The sequence below is a fragment of the Fundulus heteroclitus genome, chromosome 18 (genome assembly GCF_011125445.2).
Source record: "Fundulus heteroclitus isolate FHET01 chromosome 18, MU-UCD_Fhet_4.1, whole genome shotgun sequence".
Lineage (NCBI taxonomy): Eukaryota > Metazoa > Chordata > Actinopteri > Cyprinodontiformes > Fundulidae > Fundulus > Fundulus heteroclitus.
In genome coordinates, this window is record NC_046378.1 from 879,687 (window position 1) to 897,249 (window position 17,563).

The following is a 17,563-nucleotide window of genomic DNA, read 5'->3' on the forward strand; positions in this document are numbered from 1 at the left end:
CCTTAAACACCTGCACAACTTCCTCCCTGACATGTCTGCTGTGGTCCTTGGTTGTCATGATGCTGCTTGTAATTTGCTCAACGTTCAGGAGGTAAGAATATTTTTTCAGGTCACTGTAAGTAGATTGTTCTACTTCCTCCAAGACACAGCAGTCAAAATATGCGTCGTTTCCAGATGTGTTGACAGTGATGCAACTGGGTTTTACAACCGTTCTTCAGTAAACCACAAAAGCACTATCACCGCCGCAACGATTAGCGATGAAATCCTTCAAATTAGCAATGAACAGTAGACAAGTACTCCCAGGGTCTTCATAATGCATCACCAAAGCCACACCCATATGATCAGACATCCATGTGCGCGAGCCTTCATTAAAGGTGCAGGTGGTGCTGAAACACCAGCATGTTTTCAGCCTTTTTCTGTGTAGTATGGTTATCTACTGAACAGTTCTGTGGCAGAGAATTCCAACCTGTGGGACATCCGAGCTCGTCGCTGCCATCAGGACAGTCAGCATAGCCATCACAGACCCAGGTGTTGATGATGCACGCTCCTGAGCCACAGTGGAAACGGTTGGGCGCACATGTAATTGAACCAGGTGTCACAGCGTGAGGAGTGACACCCCCTGAAAGGGATAAACGACGGGTAAGTCAATGAATAAGCAAAGTAAAACACAAAGCTGTACTCAAAAACCAGAATTCTACAGGGGACGGTACCTGTGCACTGTGCTTCATCTGACCAGTCGCCACAGTCGTTCTCTCCATCGCATTTCCACCATGTGGGGATACAGCGGCCGTTCCTGCATTCAAACTGGAAATACCTGGAGCAGCCGGGCACCTCGGTGGGAGCAGCTGGAATGATGAGAGTCAGCAACGCATGCAGCTGATTTAGTGTGTGCATTTCTTCACATCCCACTACCAACGTTTGCTTTTGTCCAGCACGCTGTGTCTGCAGGCGCTCAGTGCAGCGCAGCGTGTTGAAGTGTTGCCCTCCTCACCACAGTTGGCTTCATCGGAGTAGTCGCCGCAGTCGTCCATGCCGTCGCACTTCCACTCCAGGCTCACACACACTCCATTGGCACACTGGAATGTGTAGGCTTCACACACCTTGCCAAATTCAGATGGCGAGGCTAAAAATAACATGGAAAAAAAAAAACATTTTGTGAAAATTGAAACAGGAGAAGTAGAAAAAAAAAACTAGACTTTTGCTGAAGGAAAAAAAATTAATTGCTTATAGTATAAACCCAAGATATGTAAAAATCAGTCTCGTCTGTCAGTTCCATTTATTTACCACCCATCCCTGGATTTCAGCCCCTGCAACGTTTTTTCCATTCTACAAGGTTCTCCTCTCCCAACATGTGAAGTGATACTGGCAGAAAGGGATACCAGGCCATTTCATTTGGTATTTTCATATACTCTCCCCTTTGTAACAGCGCCGTCTTCTTGGTTTTTGGTATCTAAACTGTCCAGCATTCGTCCCTTGGGACCGATCAGAAGTGAAGGCCAGCCCATTAGCTGTACCATCTTCTGCCTACAATGTTGTTTTCCATTGTCTTGGTAGAAACAACAAAAACATGAATGTCCCTGAAAAAATAGTGGTCCTGAAGGCAATGCGTGTTGGTTTAAAGTCTCTGATGTGCAGTTCTGTAATTTAGCTGCTGCCAAAGAAGTGGCAGGTGAGCTGTGTACTTCTACATCCTAACACAGGGCCTGTCTTTTAGACTTTATGCTGAGGACAATCTGGACACTAGATTTAGTCTTTGTCCAAAGTGATGGCCATTTTTCTTCTTAGAACATCTGATTAATCTGACCACAGTGAATGTTCCTACTGGGTGGTGGTCCATCCGAGGTGCCTCTGAGCTCAGAAAGGTTAGTGTCTGGGAACAAGGTTAATTAAGGCAAACCCAGAGGTGTGTGGCCCAGTTCTGATCTCATTACCAAAGGTGTTGCAGTGCTCAGCTGAACTAGAGCTTTTCAGTTCTTTGTGTTGTAAATGAACTGGTGCCATCTGGGTTCCGACCCAAAGGAAATCTGTTCCCAAGAGGTGAGGGGTTAGCACAAGTTGTAAAGGGCTTGTTTTAAACTCCATAGCTAGTTTTATTTCTTTGGTAAAAGCAGCTTCCTGACTCTTGTCTTCCCATTGTTTATTTTGATATCAGCTATCAAAGAGCTTTAGTAGGTCAGTGTGCCAATATTTCCAACAGAATTGAGAACATTCATTCTTGATTCAGTCTGACAAAAACAATCAGGGTTCTAATGTGAGACATTTAAATCCTTCTGTAATTGCAGCGTTTAACTCTGTTCTGCAGCACTGCTGGTATCAGTCAGAGATCAGCTTGTTGGCAGAGTGAATGCTCACAAACGATGCACGTTGTTTAACATGGAGTTCACAAATTAGGCCGCTGGTATTAGTCAGTTGGAGACAAAATCGATTAATTTAATAGGTGGTTAATGCCAAACATACGCAACAAAATTCCAAAAAAAAAAAAAAGTTGTGATGTTATAATGTGTCAGCAAAGATTCCCACCTCAAGCTGACTGAAAGGCTTCGATTTTTGTTGGATGAAAGCAACAGAGAAAAAAGGGGAAACAAGACATTTAGCGTCTGTTGCTCACCACATCCAGCGTACTCAGCGTCCTCATCAGAGCCGTCCTCACAGTGTTTGATGCCGTCACAGACCAGAGACTGAAACAGGCACTGGGCTCGGTTCTTGCAGACAAACTCCATGTAGCGAGTACACAGGGGGTCTGAGGGAGAAACACAGAGCACTAAACTAAATCCCTCACTTTACTTTGACTGGGCTGTCTGTGTGTGTGTGTGTGTGGGGAGGGCGGGGGGGGGTATGCAGGAAGAGGGATATGACTTTATTTCCATCTCACTGAGATCTTTGTTTTTTTATTTCTGATTTATTTATCTCCACTAACATGGACCTTTACATTCTCACATTTTCTGATCTAAACAAAGTCCTTCCTGAAGACAGCAGACTGCCTCCCATTTATTTCTTAACAGTTTACTTTAACCAAAACCAGATTGGCAGGAGTTCCCCGCAGTCACATTATTTTTCAGCCGTTCAGTAGACTAAGTTACAGACAGGGGCACTCACCACAGTTGTGCTCATCGGCACCATCGGGACAGTCGCGGATGCCGTCGCAGTGAGCTTTAGCTGGAAGGCAGGTGTCATTGGAGCACAGGAAACCTTTACACTGGGTTCCCTCTAAAAACAAAACAACATTAAAATGTATTGATCGGTTTTCAAGAACAAGAGGCACTTTTGGAGACAGGTGCAGAGAGGACAGATGTTATGAGACAGGAGTGAAAGAATCCATCTGTGGTAAACATGATAAACTAACATGAAGCAAAGGAGCAGGGCTTACATTCCACCGTGCTGCCAGACCCTCCCTTCCCCAGGTGGTTATGGCCATTCCTAACCTGAGACATGTGACTACAGATGGGTTCCTATCACATTTGAACCGATACGGTACCGATACCCGGTACCTGGGAATCAATACTGGTACTTAACAATACCTATTCTTTGTGCTTTTGTGTGTATATGTAGTAATAAATGTTAGTTTATTAAGAATATATCTATTGTTTAACATATTTATCAATATAAAAACTTGTTTGGATCTAGAAATGAGCCTTATTAAATAATTTATGAATTTTAAAAGCCTGAATCCACAGCACATTAACTATTTTTTACCAAAACAATAGTTATCAGAGGTACACAGAGTGAACGAGGGATAATGGGTTGAAGCTTTGTGTGAATAAAATCTATTTTTATTCGCACAAGCTTTGTGTGAATAAACTCTTATCAGTATCATTGCCGATGCTTATTTTGTTTATCAAACAAAAAGGTAAAAAAAAAAAAAGATCACTGTTCATTTTTAAACATCTGGAACAAAAGAAAAGTACAAACTAAATTCTTTTTATAGAAATAGAGTAATAAAAACATTATTTAAATAACTTACAATGAATAACTATATAAACAAAAGGCTAAGACACTATCTTGAATAAAAAGTATGTTGTGGGGATGAGGAATATCAACATTGACAAAACAGAAAATAATTACAAGCACTCTAAATATGCTCAAACCAAAAAAAAAAAAGTATTTAATAGTTTACCTGAATCCAAACTACATTTATATATTTCTTATATTATCAATTTTATCAAAAGATTCACAGCTGCACTCGCTGTTTACCTCCCACCAGTCCTCTCTGAGTGTTTCCTAAGGTGGAGAATATCGGCAAAACAATGTTGTTTTGGCTGGAGTTTCCTTAAAAATACTGTTAGGAGGACCATGAAGGCTGAAGTCGGTCAGCGAGGCCTGTCCAACGTGGCTCCGGGGCCATTTTGATACCTAATAATTATAACGTAAGATAGACCATCTCGATATAAACAATATACTCTCATCTGAAGTCCTCCTTTATTGTACCCGTCCCCAAGAAAAAAAAACGTCATCTGCTTCAATGTCTACCGTCCTGTTGCTCTGTCCCCTCTCATCATGAAGTGCTTCCAGAGGATCTTCCTAAAGTGCATCAAGGATGCGATCCCTGCTGGCCTGGACAGCCTGCAGTTTGCCTACAGGGAGAAGCACTTCACGGAGGGTGCTGTCTTGTTAGCACTGCACTGAGCTCTGACTCATTTGAAGCATCCAAACACTTATGTTGGGATGCTATTAATGGACTTCAGTTTGGCATTTAACACCGTGCTCCCAGACATGCTGGCTCTGAAGCATCACAAACTGTGATTCTCCCCACCTCTCTGCTCCTCGATCAGTGACTTCCTCACCAACAGATCCCAGGTGGTGAGTATAGGGAAACGCTCATCTGATCCACTGATCCTCAACACTGGTATGCCACAGGGTTGTGTCCTCAGCCCTGCTCTCTTCACCCTCTTCACCCATGACCGTTCTGCTGGTCACCTCCCACCTGGTGAAGAGGGCCCCACAACGGCTATTCTTCGTCATAAAACTGAAAACAGACTGGTCTTCCACTAAGCTGCTAAAACACTTTTACATAGCTACAATAGAAAGTGTTTTATGTCTTAGCATAACTCTGTGGTATGGGAGCTGCACAATGAAGGAGAAGAAGGACTTAGCACGGGTGGTGAGTACAGCACATAGAATTATGGGATGCCGTCTCCAAGATCTGGACTACGCTCCACAAGGCCAGACCATGTGACACAGATCCCACCCACCCGGGAAATGCACTGCTTGCCCTTCTTCCACCAGGCAATCGTTTTAGGTTCAAAACAAACAGACTGAAAAACAGCTTTTTCACAAAAGCTGTGAGGACTATTGCCCCTGCTGAGAAGACTGGGTCTGTACACATTACAATATCACTACTGTGAATGCATATTTTTTGCACACTCTTAACCATCAGGAATGTTTCATTGCACAGTTTCATGCACAGTTCCGTATACTAAGTTTTGAGAACATGCAAAGTTTCATGTGTAAATAGGACCGACTTTTGGAAGTCGGTGCAAGTCCTAGCAGACCCCAAAGAATGTTTTGCGTGCATCTCTCTCTCCCTCCCTCCCTCCCTCCCTCTCGACAATAACTAATTGTTGAATCTTGATGGGTTTTGCTGTATAGAGAGGAAATGTCAAGACATAAAGCCCTAGCAGAGATCATTTTCAAACTCCAGTTGGGAAGCTGAAAGGCATTGCTGTCAAGCAGCTGACTGTAGGACTCCTCCGGGCAGATAGCCAGACCACTTAACCAGCTAATACCAGCTTCTTAGACTCGGCTTACGCTACAAAGGGCAGCGCTGCAAAGGGAGATAATATTCTGAACCATGAGTAAGTTTAGATGAAAACCCCTTTTGTTGCTTAATTCTATCAAAATTAAAATAATCACCAAAAGGTGTTGACAACATAATTTAGTTTTACTTCCTATTGTCCCATGCCGACAAGAGACAGAGTAACAGCTTCTTATTCCTCCTTTAGTTAAAATCTTGTTCTAAGCCGTGATTGGCCCAGGGTACCATTTGCACAGCTCACAGAACGTTAGCTCTCAGCAATACTTCTTCCTCCAAGCGTAAATATGCACAAGACCAAAGTAACACACAACCAGGACAGCAGAAGCAGCCTTTTTTGGCTCCACGTGGTTTACACCAGATAACATTGTTTTTTCTGCTGGGAGAAAAGAAGTTTAACAACTGAAACACGGAAATTTTAACTTTGAAATATTCTTTCTGCGGTGTAAAACTCAAGTGAATGAAATTTCCAATCAGCGTGTCTGTTTCTGTTTGTCCGTATGCCACGTGTCCAACAGTGACAGAAACCCAGCTGAGCAAACCCAACCCTGCACTCATATCTGACAAACAGAATGCAAACAGCATTCCTTGCCATCTCTGCCACGGTTTGGTTTTCACGCCTTCTTTACACCGAAGAGACACAATGAACAGTTTGTGTCGCCCTCACCAGGGAGCAGCTTCAACTCACCACAATACTGAGGGTCTTCATCAGAGTTGTCCTGACAGTCGTCGTCTCCGTCACACTTCCAGCGCAGCGGTATACAGTGACCCGTGTGACACTGGAAGCTGCTTGGTTCACACGTATGGTGGCCCACTGAGGACAAACAAGAAAGAAGCATATGCAGGAAGAAGCTGGTTAAATAAGTACTTCCCAACCAGCAACTGCAGCATGCTCTTCGTGTTAGTGACACAGACTGGAGCGTGTGTTAACATCCAGAAAAAAGCTGAAGGAAATTCTCTAGATACACTCTAAACATCCTTAGATCTAAAAGCTTTAGAATCACTCGTACAGTAGTTCCTGTGTTGTGCCACAGTGGTTTGTTATCGTGAACCAACCTGTGCAGTTGGCTTCATCTGACCAGTCTCTGCAGTCGTTGTCCCCATCACAGCGCCACGCCTCACGGATGCACACCCCTCGTGCACATGTGAACTCTCCAGGGCCACACTGATGGGACTCTGAGGAGTTGATTAAAACTGGAATTATTCCAGCTAAATGTCTACCCTTATTAAACACATTCAGACCACTTTCTGTAATATCCCAAGAATGATAGCCCAAAAGTCAAGATTTTTTGCATATAAATACAATTAAACATTTTTTTTCCTGTATCTTTTTAAATATGTCTCAAAATAAAATTTTGAGACCAAAACTGAAAAACAACCAATCTACTGGTTATTTCTGTGGGAGAAGGCCATCAGAACCATACCTGCTACATGGCGGCTTGATTTCAAAGCTGCCAAGTTGTGATAAACTGTAAAACTGTTTTATCATCCTTGTCATGTTGGATTTTCTCATGTGCTGGAATGACTGTCGCCCAACCAGCCCTTACTTGCCAGTGCTGACAAGGCAGTTGGGAAATCGGACGCAAACGGTCTGTTAACACCTCCACACCACAGATGCTCGAAGCACGAGCTGCAGATCTCACCACAGTGCTCTTCGTCGCTGTTGTCTCCACAGTCGTCTTCGTGGTCACATTTGAAGGCCAGTGGGATGCAGGAGCCCGAGGCCACGCAGCGGAACTGGTTGGACGGATCACAGGTGGTAGTGGCTGCAAACGGACATGAGCGCAGACAAAAAGTGAAATGCTTACCAAGTCTGGCTGCTTTTTCCTTTTGACTGTGGGAAAGGGTTAGCGGGTGGATACTCACGACACTCCTGTTCATCGCTCATGTCCCCGCAGTCGTTGTCGCTGTCACACTTCCAGATACTGCTGATGCAGCGGCCATTGGAGCAGCGGTACTGGTTGGGCAAGCAGCTGTGCTCTGATGGGGGAGGAAAGGAAGGATGAAATGCAAACTGCTAAGTTCTCTCTGAGAATGGCTTCCTCTGCTCCAGGACAGACAAGACTAGTTCAAGTTATGCCGCAGGCCAGTTTGTAGTTGTTTGATTAATCTCACCGATTTTAATGCAGGTGTTGTTTTGGAGCTGGTAACCAGGAGGACACTGGCACTGCAGCTCTCCGTTGGGCATGGTGACAATTGGAGCACCATCTGGACAGACGCAGGTATGTCTGTGGCTGGGCTGTGGCAGACAGAGCAGGCTGCAGGGCTGGTCAGCGCAGGCGTTGTGCCCTGATCGAGAACAGGCAACAACCAAATGAGATCAGAACGAATGCTGAAAGATAACCTGAACACTGCTCAACTCAATGATAGCAGTGATGAAAGCTCCTCACCCCTGTTCTTCCCCTTATAGAAGATCTTGAGGTCCATGACTCCAGTCAGTCTGCCAACAATCAGCTCGTTGTTCTGAGATCCAGCCTTCGGAGCTTTGAAGATTCCCATTCTTGACCAGTCGTCCCAGTACAAGTCATTCTGAAATCATCATTCAAAGCAAACGCTAAAACAATCAGTCTTTAAAGGAAATAAGTGACTGAATGGTTTGAAAGCAAAGACTTAAGATCACTTAAACTTGTCCCCTGACTCAACTTGTACTTCTAGAGAGGGACTCAGGCCTCATGAACAATCCCTTTATCATGCAAACGGGGGGAAAGTAAGCTGTAAGGGTAGATCTGTGGTTCTGACACTGTGGTATGGGTACCTCTGGTGGTACTAGGGCTGCTGTTAGTGATCCTCTTTAGAACTGTTTGTGTGGATTATTTACAGGGTAAATTTGAATGAGTTTATTTTTTTAGAAGGATCAGAAGCTCCAGCAGCCAAAACGAGGAGTTGTTAAAGTCCATTCAACTTTGTTTCATCAAAGTTCTGTTTCCTATTCATACTGCGACCCATTTCTCTCTGAAGTTAAAACTGTGATCTGAGGAATGATACCCAACCCAAGCTAGCTTTTAGCCAGTTCCAAGTAGGAAACCCAGTGGGATTTAAGAGCCGATCTGCTCAGGGACCAGGCTATCAGCTATTAGCAATTCAGGCTAATAGCAATGTATTTGCCAGCTACTTGCACATTGAAATACAGTAACAACGTTTTCCCTGAACTAGAAGGATTACGATTGTGTGTGTGTGAAAGATTCGATGAGACACAATTTGTCCAAAGTGCCAATTTATATTTTTATAGCAACTATACCTAAATGTTTTATTCTAGGCAGCCATACTGGATTCTGAAGTGAGCTTTGGTGAGAAACCGCCAATGTAGAACTCCATATCTACCCTAATTTTTTCAACTTGAGCCTATGATTGAAAAAAAAAAAAATACATATTTTTCCAAGTTTTGCTGTATTCCTGTTTAAAGACGTAAAAAAATGTCACTATGCTGGTGGACCAAAGAGTCACTACAAGTCAATACAGAGACAAAGAGTTCTTCAAAATAAGAGCCCTTCCTGTTTGAAACTGGCACATTTTCAACATTAATAGCTGTGAGTCTATTCAGGCTTGTCTCTATATTTCCATTGTAGTGAAGTAATTCTGTCAACACAGGTTAAATTTTTGAAAAATATAAAAATGTGAAGTGTGTACGTGTTAATTAAAAGCAAGGGACATAGTTTAAATGTATAACCTACAGCAAACCTGTGTTTTAGACACACCAGGCACCATGTGTCTGATGTGAAGTTCGTTCAGACACTTGAGACCTGAACTGTGAACCCTTCTGGAAAGCACATCCTACCTTGAAGACAGCGATGGCGTATGGATGGGGCAGTCCCTCCATCAGAACACTCCTCTGCCCCCCCATGAAGTCCGCCCTCTCGATGCGGTCGCTGAAGGCTTCGGTCCAGTACAGCCACTGGTCGTCGGCAGTGATCCCATTGGGCCAGCGGACACTTTCTGACACGATGCAGGACACATTGGTTCCGTCCATGTAGCCCCGGTAAACCCCAGCTGCTCGGTCTCCCCAGTCGGTCCAGAACATCATACTGATGGAGATTCAAAGAGGTCCAGTCATCATGTCACTGGTATTCCCACCAGTACACAGAGCTTTGCTGCAACTATGAGCTGACCATGAACATATACTTATAACTAGGGTTGTGCCTAAAAATCCATGTTTTTAAAAACGATTTAATATCAATATTCTGGCTTTCAATATAAATATACCTCCCAACCCCTAGGGGGCGTTATTACAGCGTGCCAATCCTGTTCACAGCGAGGAAGTGCAAGTTAGATGAATTTGTTTTTTGTGATACGTTAAATGCATTGAACCAAACACACTTTATTTTCCTGTTAATATATCAGTGCTCAATAAATTGAACATATACAATATACATATACAATATTTGGCTGGTTTTGTTGCTTGAATGAATTTGAGCATTAATTTGAAAGTAATGAATATATAAATCAAGCTGAGCTATATCGAGAATGGTATTGTATTGTGAGCTATGAATCGAGAATGGTATCGGCTCATCCTAGATGATACCCAGCCCTACTTATAACAGAATCAAATATTTCATCAAAGAGCTGATGATGTCAGTAACCAGCAACTGGGAACGTTTTTACACATTTTGGCGACACAAAAAACAAAGAAGCAAGTTTGGCTAAAAAAAAAAATGTTTTTTTTTTTGTTTGTTTTTTTGGAAAAAACTGTGATTTTTGGTTTGTAAGCAAGTAAAAAGCAGAAAAATCCTTGCCACGGTGGAACCAGTTCTATTTCCAGACAAACACTGAATTTGTTTTGTAGGGTTTCTGATATTTTTTATACTCAAAAGTGAGGGTGAGAAAATCAGAATTGATTCTTCTATATCTATATGATCCCTTCTTGTCATTGGAGCTAAACCATCAGTAGTTCCTTCAGTTCTGATGACTGATTAAAACACTGAGAAAGGGGAGCTAAAGTGTCTACCTACATATGGGTTACCAGAAACTGATCTGTAATGTCCTATATTGACCTCCCTCAGCACTACTCCACTCCTCTGCTGGAGTAAACAGAATAATTACAAACATCTTACCTTTCTGCAGGCAACAGAACCAGAGCTCGCGGATGTTCCAAGACGGTGGAATTGAGCAAAGTGTGACGCAGGTCCCCATCAGGATTTGAAACCTTAAAAAACAAGGAGGAACTTTTTTAAAGGACCTTTTCACTGGAAGTCTCGGTCTTGGGGGGGATAGTGTTATTGAGAATATATTCAGCAAATTATCTGAAGTTACAAATAACTTCAAAACTCGGCAGAAAGAGCCCTGGAACAGAAAGGCCAGCATTTATCACCCTCAGGTTTTGTGCTTTGTGGCCTAAACCTTTCCAGTCTTGGTTATTTTTTCCTCATATGTTTTCATGTTTTATGGCAGGACTGTTTGTTTGGGTGGCTTTATTAGCAAATACATTCAATTATGTAGAGTCTGTACGTGACTATATTCTGTTTCACCACCGGCTTTTTGAGAAGACATCACAGGTTCTCAATGGGGTGAGATCTTGAGTAGCCTGACCCGGGTCCAAAATGTTGGCGTTCAGATCTTTCAGGCTTGTGACATGATGTTGGGTCATGCTGGAAAACCCACAGATCAGCACCAAATCGGCCTTGGTTTGTTAGAAAAGTTGCTAACAAACCAGAGGAGGAAACCTTGACCCCAGTCTTTATTTGTGCCAGTGCTCTTGAGCAGGATTGTGAGGAAACGTGCAACCCTCAGATGAGAAGCAACCCCACATATGGATTGGATCAGGATGCGCAACTTTTGCCACAACACAGGGCTTATAGGTTTTTTTTCCTCCAGACAAAAGGTTTTCCAGATGTCGAAAAACAATCAGGAGGGAACTCATCAGAAAACACGGCTCTGCTCCAGTCTACAGCAGTCCATCCTTAAACTTCCCACAGGATTCTGGTTTGTCTCTAATGTTTTTCTGGGATGGAAATGGGTTCTTTGCTACCTTTTACCGTCAAAAAGTCTTCAAGTCGCTGCGTGTGCGCAAGCACCCATACCCACCTGCTGCTAAGGTTGTGCAAACTGCAGCGAGATTCTGCAGCTCAGCTTGCTGAACATCACAGAACCTCCTGAAACTTTCACTGCAGAGCACAATCTTTCAGGCCCGAATCCTTGAGCTTTATAGACAAATGCATCGCTTCCCTTCCCTGCGAAGTCATTTCCATACAAAGATCTTTGTTTTTGAGGCAAGTATTGCCAGCGGAACATTCTGCTGCTCTCTCAATCCAGAGACACATTCAGTGACTCTGAGGATTACACTGACAGAGTGGGGAGCACCTTATGAATTTAACAACGGATTTGAAAAAAGGTAATCTGATTGCCAAAAGAGACTCAGAATGTAATGCTTATGCTCAACTTAATTTTAGGCTTGTGTTGCTAATGACCCTTGCATACTATAATTTGATGTTCTGTAGACAGATTTCTGTACATCTGCGCCGTGATAGTCTGCTTTTCTTTTGTTTTTCTTTTCCCTGTTCTGGTAAATATCTTTGAGAAAAATAAAAGCTGTATAAAGTGTCAAAAAAATCAATAAAAAAAGGTTTTCAGCCAGACTCTCGTAGCTCCACCTGTGCTGATGTTGAGACTAGCTGACCCTTTAGGGCCGGGCCAAAATACTGTGAACATGTTTTTAGGCTAATAAAGCCCTTTCCAGTGAATCATTGTGAACAATAATGGAAGAAAGATCAGTCAGCGTATACACTGCAAAAATGGAACTAAAAATAAGTACAATTTTCTTGAAATGAGTGTATTTTTCCTTGATTTGAGCAGGTAGATAAGACTATTTGCCAATAGAATGAGATTTTTGCACTTAAAATAGGAACAATTCATCTCTAAAATAACATAATTAGTTATCCTGCACTTGAAATAAGACAATGGAGATGAATTGTTCCTATTTTTAGTGCAAAAATCTTATTCCATTGGCAAATAGTCTTATTTACCTGCTCAAATCAAGGAAAAATACACTCATTTCAAGAAAATTTCCCTTACTTTTAGTTCTGTTTTTGCAGTGTAACAATAAGAAATCTTAAGACACTGGTGTTGAAATATGTCTTTTGTTAAAGGATAATGATATTCTACCTCTGACGCTACATGCAGAAAGTAACTGGATCTAAATGTGCTAATCCCACATCTGCAATTGTGCCTTAACGTTTGTTTGTCTTTGATACCTCAATCTTCTGGGCTCCCGCATCTACCCAGTACAGCAGCCTGCTGATGGGGTCAAAGGTCAGAGCCTCCACATTCTGCAGATCTTTCCTCACGATGACCTCCTGACCTGTACTGCCATTCAGACAAAGACGCTGAAGGAGAAGCACAGCAGAGTAACCCTGTCAGTTCAAACACTGAATAAGTAGAGAAGAAGAGCTGAGGTGATGAATTCACTTATACAGCCAAACTTAAAACGAGCAATGCATTAGAAATAAATCCCGCTCAGACCTGGATGGTGTCCAGCGAGATGTCAGCCCAGTACAGGCAGTTTCTGTCATAGTCAAAGTCCAGGGCCACAGCTTCCCTGAGGCCGGCCAGGGGCAGAGCCTGGTCGGTGCCTGTAGCCAGGTCGTAGCGGTGGATGGAGTTCCTCACAGCATACAGGATGAACTCATTACTCTCTGTGAGAACACCGCAGACACGGCCTCATTCAAATAAGGCTCGACATAAAGGCGACCACAACAGACTGACTTCAAACGGTTTGTTTAAAAACGCGCTGACCTCCAACAGGACAGGGCAGCATCTCTCCATCCAGTCTGGCCTCCACGTCTCCTCCACTGCAGCTGTCGCCGGGTACCTTCCTGTAGCTGCAACGCCAACACAACATCTCAACCGCCTTTCCCATGGTCCTCCCAGTAAGAGGAGGCAGAAATAAACTAATGAACCGAAGGCAATGAGTCAATACATGGATAGCTCCGAGAAGAGACAACAAATTGCTGTTCAGCAGGCGTCCAGGAAAAGATTTGATCCTTTATGTTTTACCGCAGTGACCATGTGACCACCCATCTGTCGAGCTAATTATTTCTACAAATGAAAACGGCCCAGACTTTTCTGGATTGTGAAGTCGGAGAAGAGCAGTTTACCCTTTGCTGCGACGGTAGGTGGTACCGATGGGACAGGGAACCGGAGGAGCGTACAGGTCTCCCAGGAACTCAGGGTCAGGTACGCACACCTGAAGAGACAAGTCCTCGCTGAGCTTAAAGCCGTAGTCACTGAAAGGAGGAGGAGGGTGGAGATAAAAAGGCTGAGATTCATTTCTGCCCTCCTGGTGGTGGCTGGAGCTTATTAATATCATACATATGAATATCAATGTTTATGTAAGCCTTATTTTTGTAATGTCACTAAAGCCGTTCGGACACCATTTAATCATCCAGACCGGCAGAGTCCGTATGAACAGGACTGTGTTTTGCTTCTCTCACCATTCGTAGTCCTGGCGGGTGCAGGAACAGTTGGAGACGGTGACGGGTCTGTCAAAGTCCTCCCCGTTGAAGCACGTAGCGTGAGGAGCTCTTCTCTTGAAGGTAACCTCTCTGCCCAGCAGACACTCGTTGCCGTGCTCGTCTGAAGGAGACCAGCGCTTGTAGTCGGCCTCGGAACACGGAACACCTGGAGAGACCCGAATAAGACCAAGAGAGGAGCAGTTACCGAATGATGAACTCAAGCTCACCTTGACTCCCCTTTTCCTTCACTTAAGAGCTCTACCCAGTGCATTCCTTTCGCTGCTAAAAGCTGATTACTCAGAAATAAACACTTTCTTCCATTTCTTTCCATCTTTGCCAGATGTTTTCCAGTAATAACTCACAGTGCCATCATCACAACTCTTTAAATTTTTTTAAACCAAGGCAAATTAATTTTTGTTGCCCCATTATAAACATTAAATGGCAGGAAATAAAATCAATAGCATTCAAATGTGTGCAGTTCATAAAAAGATAAGCAGTAAATGGCTCAGTTAAAAAAAACAGCTCCAACAGTTCATTACTGCAGCATCCCCATATAGGACGGTGAGGTCAGGCTTGCTGTGAAACCTCCCGTTCTGCTGAATGGAACAGAGCAGAAGTGTGTCTGCGGAGGGGCTCTGCCACCCACCTAGAACATCGGACGTGTTGACCTGCAGAATGAGCCAGCTGTGCCTCTGCTCAGCGTACGAGCCAAAGATGGTGAAGATGGTGCTCTTCTCCCCAGGCTCCGTCAGAAGCTGGTACACGTACACCTCCTTGTCTGAGAACTTAAACTCGGTCCACGTCTCGCCTTCGTTGGTGCTAAACCTGCCGACAATGCATTGCATTTGATCAGATTCTCTGCGCTGAGGATGTGTTCAACAACCATGCTTTGCTCTGTGAGGAAGGGTAATGTAAGAAGATGTTATTAGTGTCTCCTGTTCACAAACGTGGGCGGCCTACAAGGGTTCTGTTTTATTAAAATACTTCTACAAGCTGCTCCTGCTGCTAACTACAGAGCCCATCTGGAGGCATGGAGCTGCTGCTGTGCCTCACTGCGAGGGTTTCCTTAATTGGTTTCATGAAACCTTCCTCTGAAAAGCAAACTCCTCAACCTTTAAAGCAGTGCCATGTAACCTATAGCCACTAGGGGCACTAGACCTGTAACTTCCAGGTCTAGCACCCATGACGGCCACTGGCAAGAAGGGCAGCATCAGAGTATCGATGCGTGCCAAGTGCTGTATATTGTCCTGAAAAAATAGTTGACATATGTCAAATTAAGCTAACACTTGGGTCAAAACTTACACGGTGCATCTTCAATGCTCCTGAGCTTTATCTTAAGTCTATATCTGCATCCTTTCCCAAATAAAGATTGTTAACTGGTCAGTCAGACTTACTTAAGGTGTTTGGTGGAGCCTCCTTGTGTAATGGCCATCAGGATACCACCATGGTCCCCCCATGTATAGAAATGAGGGCCCGCCAGAGCCTGAAGAGAATGGAAGAGTGAGTCGTGTGTAAATATGAACATCTGGAGAAGCAGAGATATGCTGGCTTCTACTCTGAAATTCAGATGTTCATGCTCAGTATCATTGTTGCTTTTTATGTTCCCAGGCCCTAAAACAAGGTAAAAACAAGCTCAGATTAAAAGGAAAACATCATTTCACCCACTAGAGATTTGCTGAAGACATGTAGAGGTTGCCTGCCACTTGCTGTGTAGTACTGTTAAACACCATGATGTCTTAATGAGTTCCTCTCATGGATAAAGAAGAAAGTGGAGCGCTGAGGGAAATTTGTTCCACTTTAAGCAACTCAACATCAAGCTCAGAAACAGCTCATTTTTGGAAAACTTTGTCCAACATAAACAAGATTTTCAGGAGATGGGAGGAGGGTGCGTGGCATGGCTCCCTTTTGCCCCTGGCTCTGTGCAGGTTTGGCAGGTACTGGTGGTGTGGGGGTGAAATGTGCCCTCCTTCCCTTGTACTCTCTGAGTTCTGGCTACCAAGACACACTGGGGTGAAAAGCTTCCGGACTTGGACTGCACTGGGGGATGTGGCTGTGAAGCCCTGTGTCTCTCCTTATGCCCTGTTGGCCTTGGGGACTGCTGCTCCTGTGCTTGCTGGGGACCTACCAACGTGTCTGCGATATATCTTGTAGGGGTGCCTGATGTCCCTGTGCCTAGGGATTCTGTAGCTCTGCCCTCTGCTGCCCTAAATCCAACTCTATTGATGTGGCCTGTCTACTTTGATGGGAGGTGCAGTCTTAATTTGATCAAATCAGTCAGGTCATTAGGAGGCCATATTGAAATATCCTTTATGCAGAGCCAATCTGCCCTGGCACATGTGGGCAACCAGCCTTTTCAGATTTTATGCCTGAAACGCCGAGACAGGAAAGATTTAAAAAGAAATTTCACCATGGTAACTCCAAACGTGACCAGAAGTAACAGTCAACATCCTGATGCACTTCTTTGCTGTCAATGCTATGGTAGGCACCGATTATTAAAGGGAAACAAACAACAAGGACAAAAGGCAGATGCAGTGTGTGCAAAGCTAAGCCCAGTCTGTTTCCATGGCAATTAAGAGGGTGAGTAGGAGTGAAGTGCTGCTAATTAAATGCATTCATTTGATAATGATTACCTTTAAGTATGTCTGTAAAATAACAAGCTTAGGCATCTGGCTGCTACCATTGTTTCAGGCGGGTTAATATAAAACCACTGAGGTCAACGGCAGCAGCCGACGTTTACAGAAGCCGGGTTGACCCGAAGATCAGAAACAAAAGCAAGAACTGCCTTAACAGACTCTGCAGGTGGTAAATGTGACACTTCATTACAGCACAAATGAGAGGGAAAAAAGAATCACAATTGCTTGTTTTGTAAGAGTTGGCAGGAGACAGCTACATGTGGCAGCACTGGTTAGTTTTTAGGGAAGGCAACCTAGCAAATCCCAAAACCACTGGAGCGAGGTGGTCCGGACAGATGAGACCAAAGTGGAGATTTGTGGTCACAACCCTTATGGAAAAAACACTCCAGCAACTGTCACGCACAGTGGAGAGAGGCTGATGATGCGGGCGGGTTCTGCTGCCACATCACTCAGGCTTCTTGCAGTCACTGAGATGACCATGTAGACCCAAACGTTAGGCCACCTGTCTGAGTTTGGCCCAAAATGAAACAGGACAGGGGCGGGAAATCTACAGCTGGACGGCTGAACAAGAAAGCCACTCAAGTGTTGACGTAAAAAGCAGATGCCTGCAAACATCTGCTGCATATGTTGACAGTGAATTGAGGCTGCATAATAAAGAAGATTGGAGTAAAAATCCCTTCACAGCGATAAGGCAGAGCAATTCAATCAGACAAAAAGGTCATTGCTATTAAAATTGA

General features: G+C 43.9%; 1 protein-coding gene across 3 annotated transcripts in view; it reads right to left on the minus strand.

Moving 5' to 3' along the window:
* Positions 1 to 17,563, minus strand: part of sorl1 (sortilin-related receptor, L(DLR class) A repeats containing) — a 117,245-nt gene that overhangs the window by 29,726 nt on the left and 69,956 nt on the right. For all 3 annotated transcript variants that reach the window (XM_036150341.1, XM_036150340.1, XM_036150342.1), the window contains exons 12-31: positions 15,588 to 15,676; positions 14,840 to 15,018; positions 14,173 to 14,359; positions 13,837 to 13,965; positions 13,475 to 13,560; positions 13,202 to 13,374; positions 12,934 to 13,065; positions 10,798 to 10,889; positions 9,525 to 9,771; positions 8,140 to 8,278; positions 7,865 to 8,038; positions 7,616 to 7,729; positions 7,393 to 7,515; positions 6,806 to 6,925; positions 6,438 to 6,563; positions 3,097 to 3,207; positions 2,609 to 2,740; positions 992 to 1,123; positions 711 to 845; positions 467 to 619 (exon numbers count right to left, since the gene is read on the minus strand). In XM_036150341.1, coding sequence (XP_036006234.1) covers positions 467 to 619; positions 711 to 845; positions 992 to 1,123; positions 2,609 to 2,740; positions 3,097 to 3,207; positions 6,438 to 6,563; positions 6,806 to 6,925; positions 7,393 to 7,515; positions 7,616 to 7,729; positions 7,865 to 8,038; positions 8,140 to 8,278; positions 9,525 to 9,771; positions 10,798 to 10,889; positions 12,934 to 13,065; positions 13,202 to 13,374; positions 13,475 to 13,560; positions 13,837 to 13,965; positions 14,173 to 14,359; positions 14,840 to 15,018; positions 15,588 to 15,676 — 2,773 coding nt within the window. The remainder of the gene's footprint in view (positions 1 to 466; positions 620 to 710; positions 846 to 991; positions 1,124 to 2,608; positions 2,741 to 3,096; positions 3,208 to 6,437; positions 6,564 to 6,805; positions 6,926 to 7,392; positions 7,516 to 7,615; positions 7,730 to 7,864; positions 8,039 to 8,139; positions 8,279 to 9,524; positions 9,772 to 10,797; positions 10,890 to 12,933; positions 13,066 to 13,201; positions 13,375 to 13,474; positions 13,561 to 13,836; positions 13,966 to 14,172; positions 14,360 to 14,839; positions 15,019 to 15,587; positions 15,677 to 17,563) is intronic.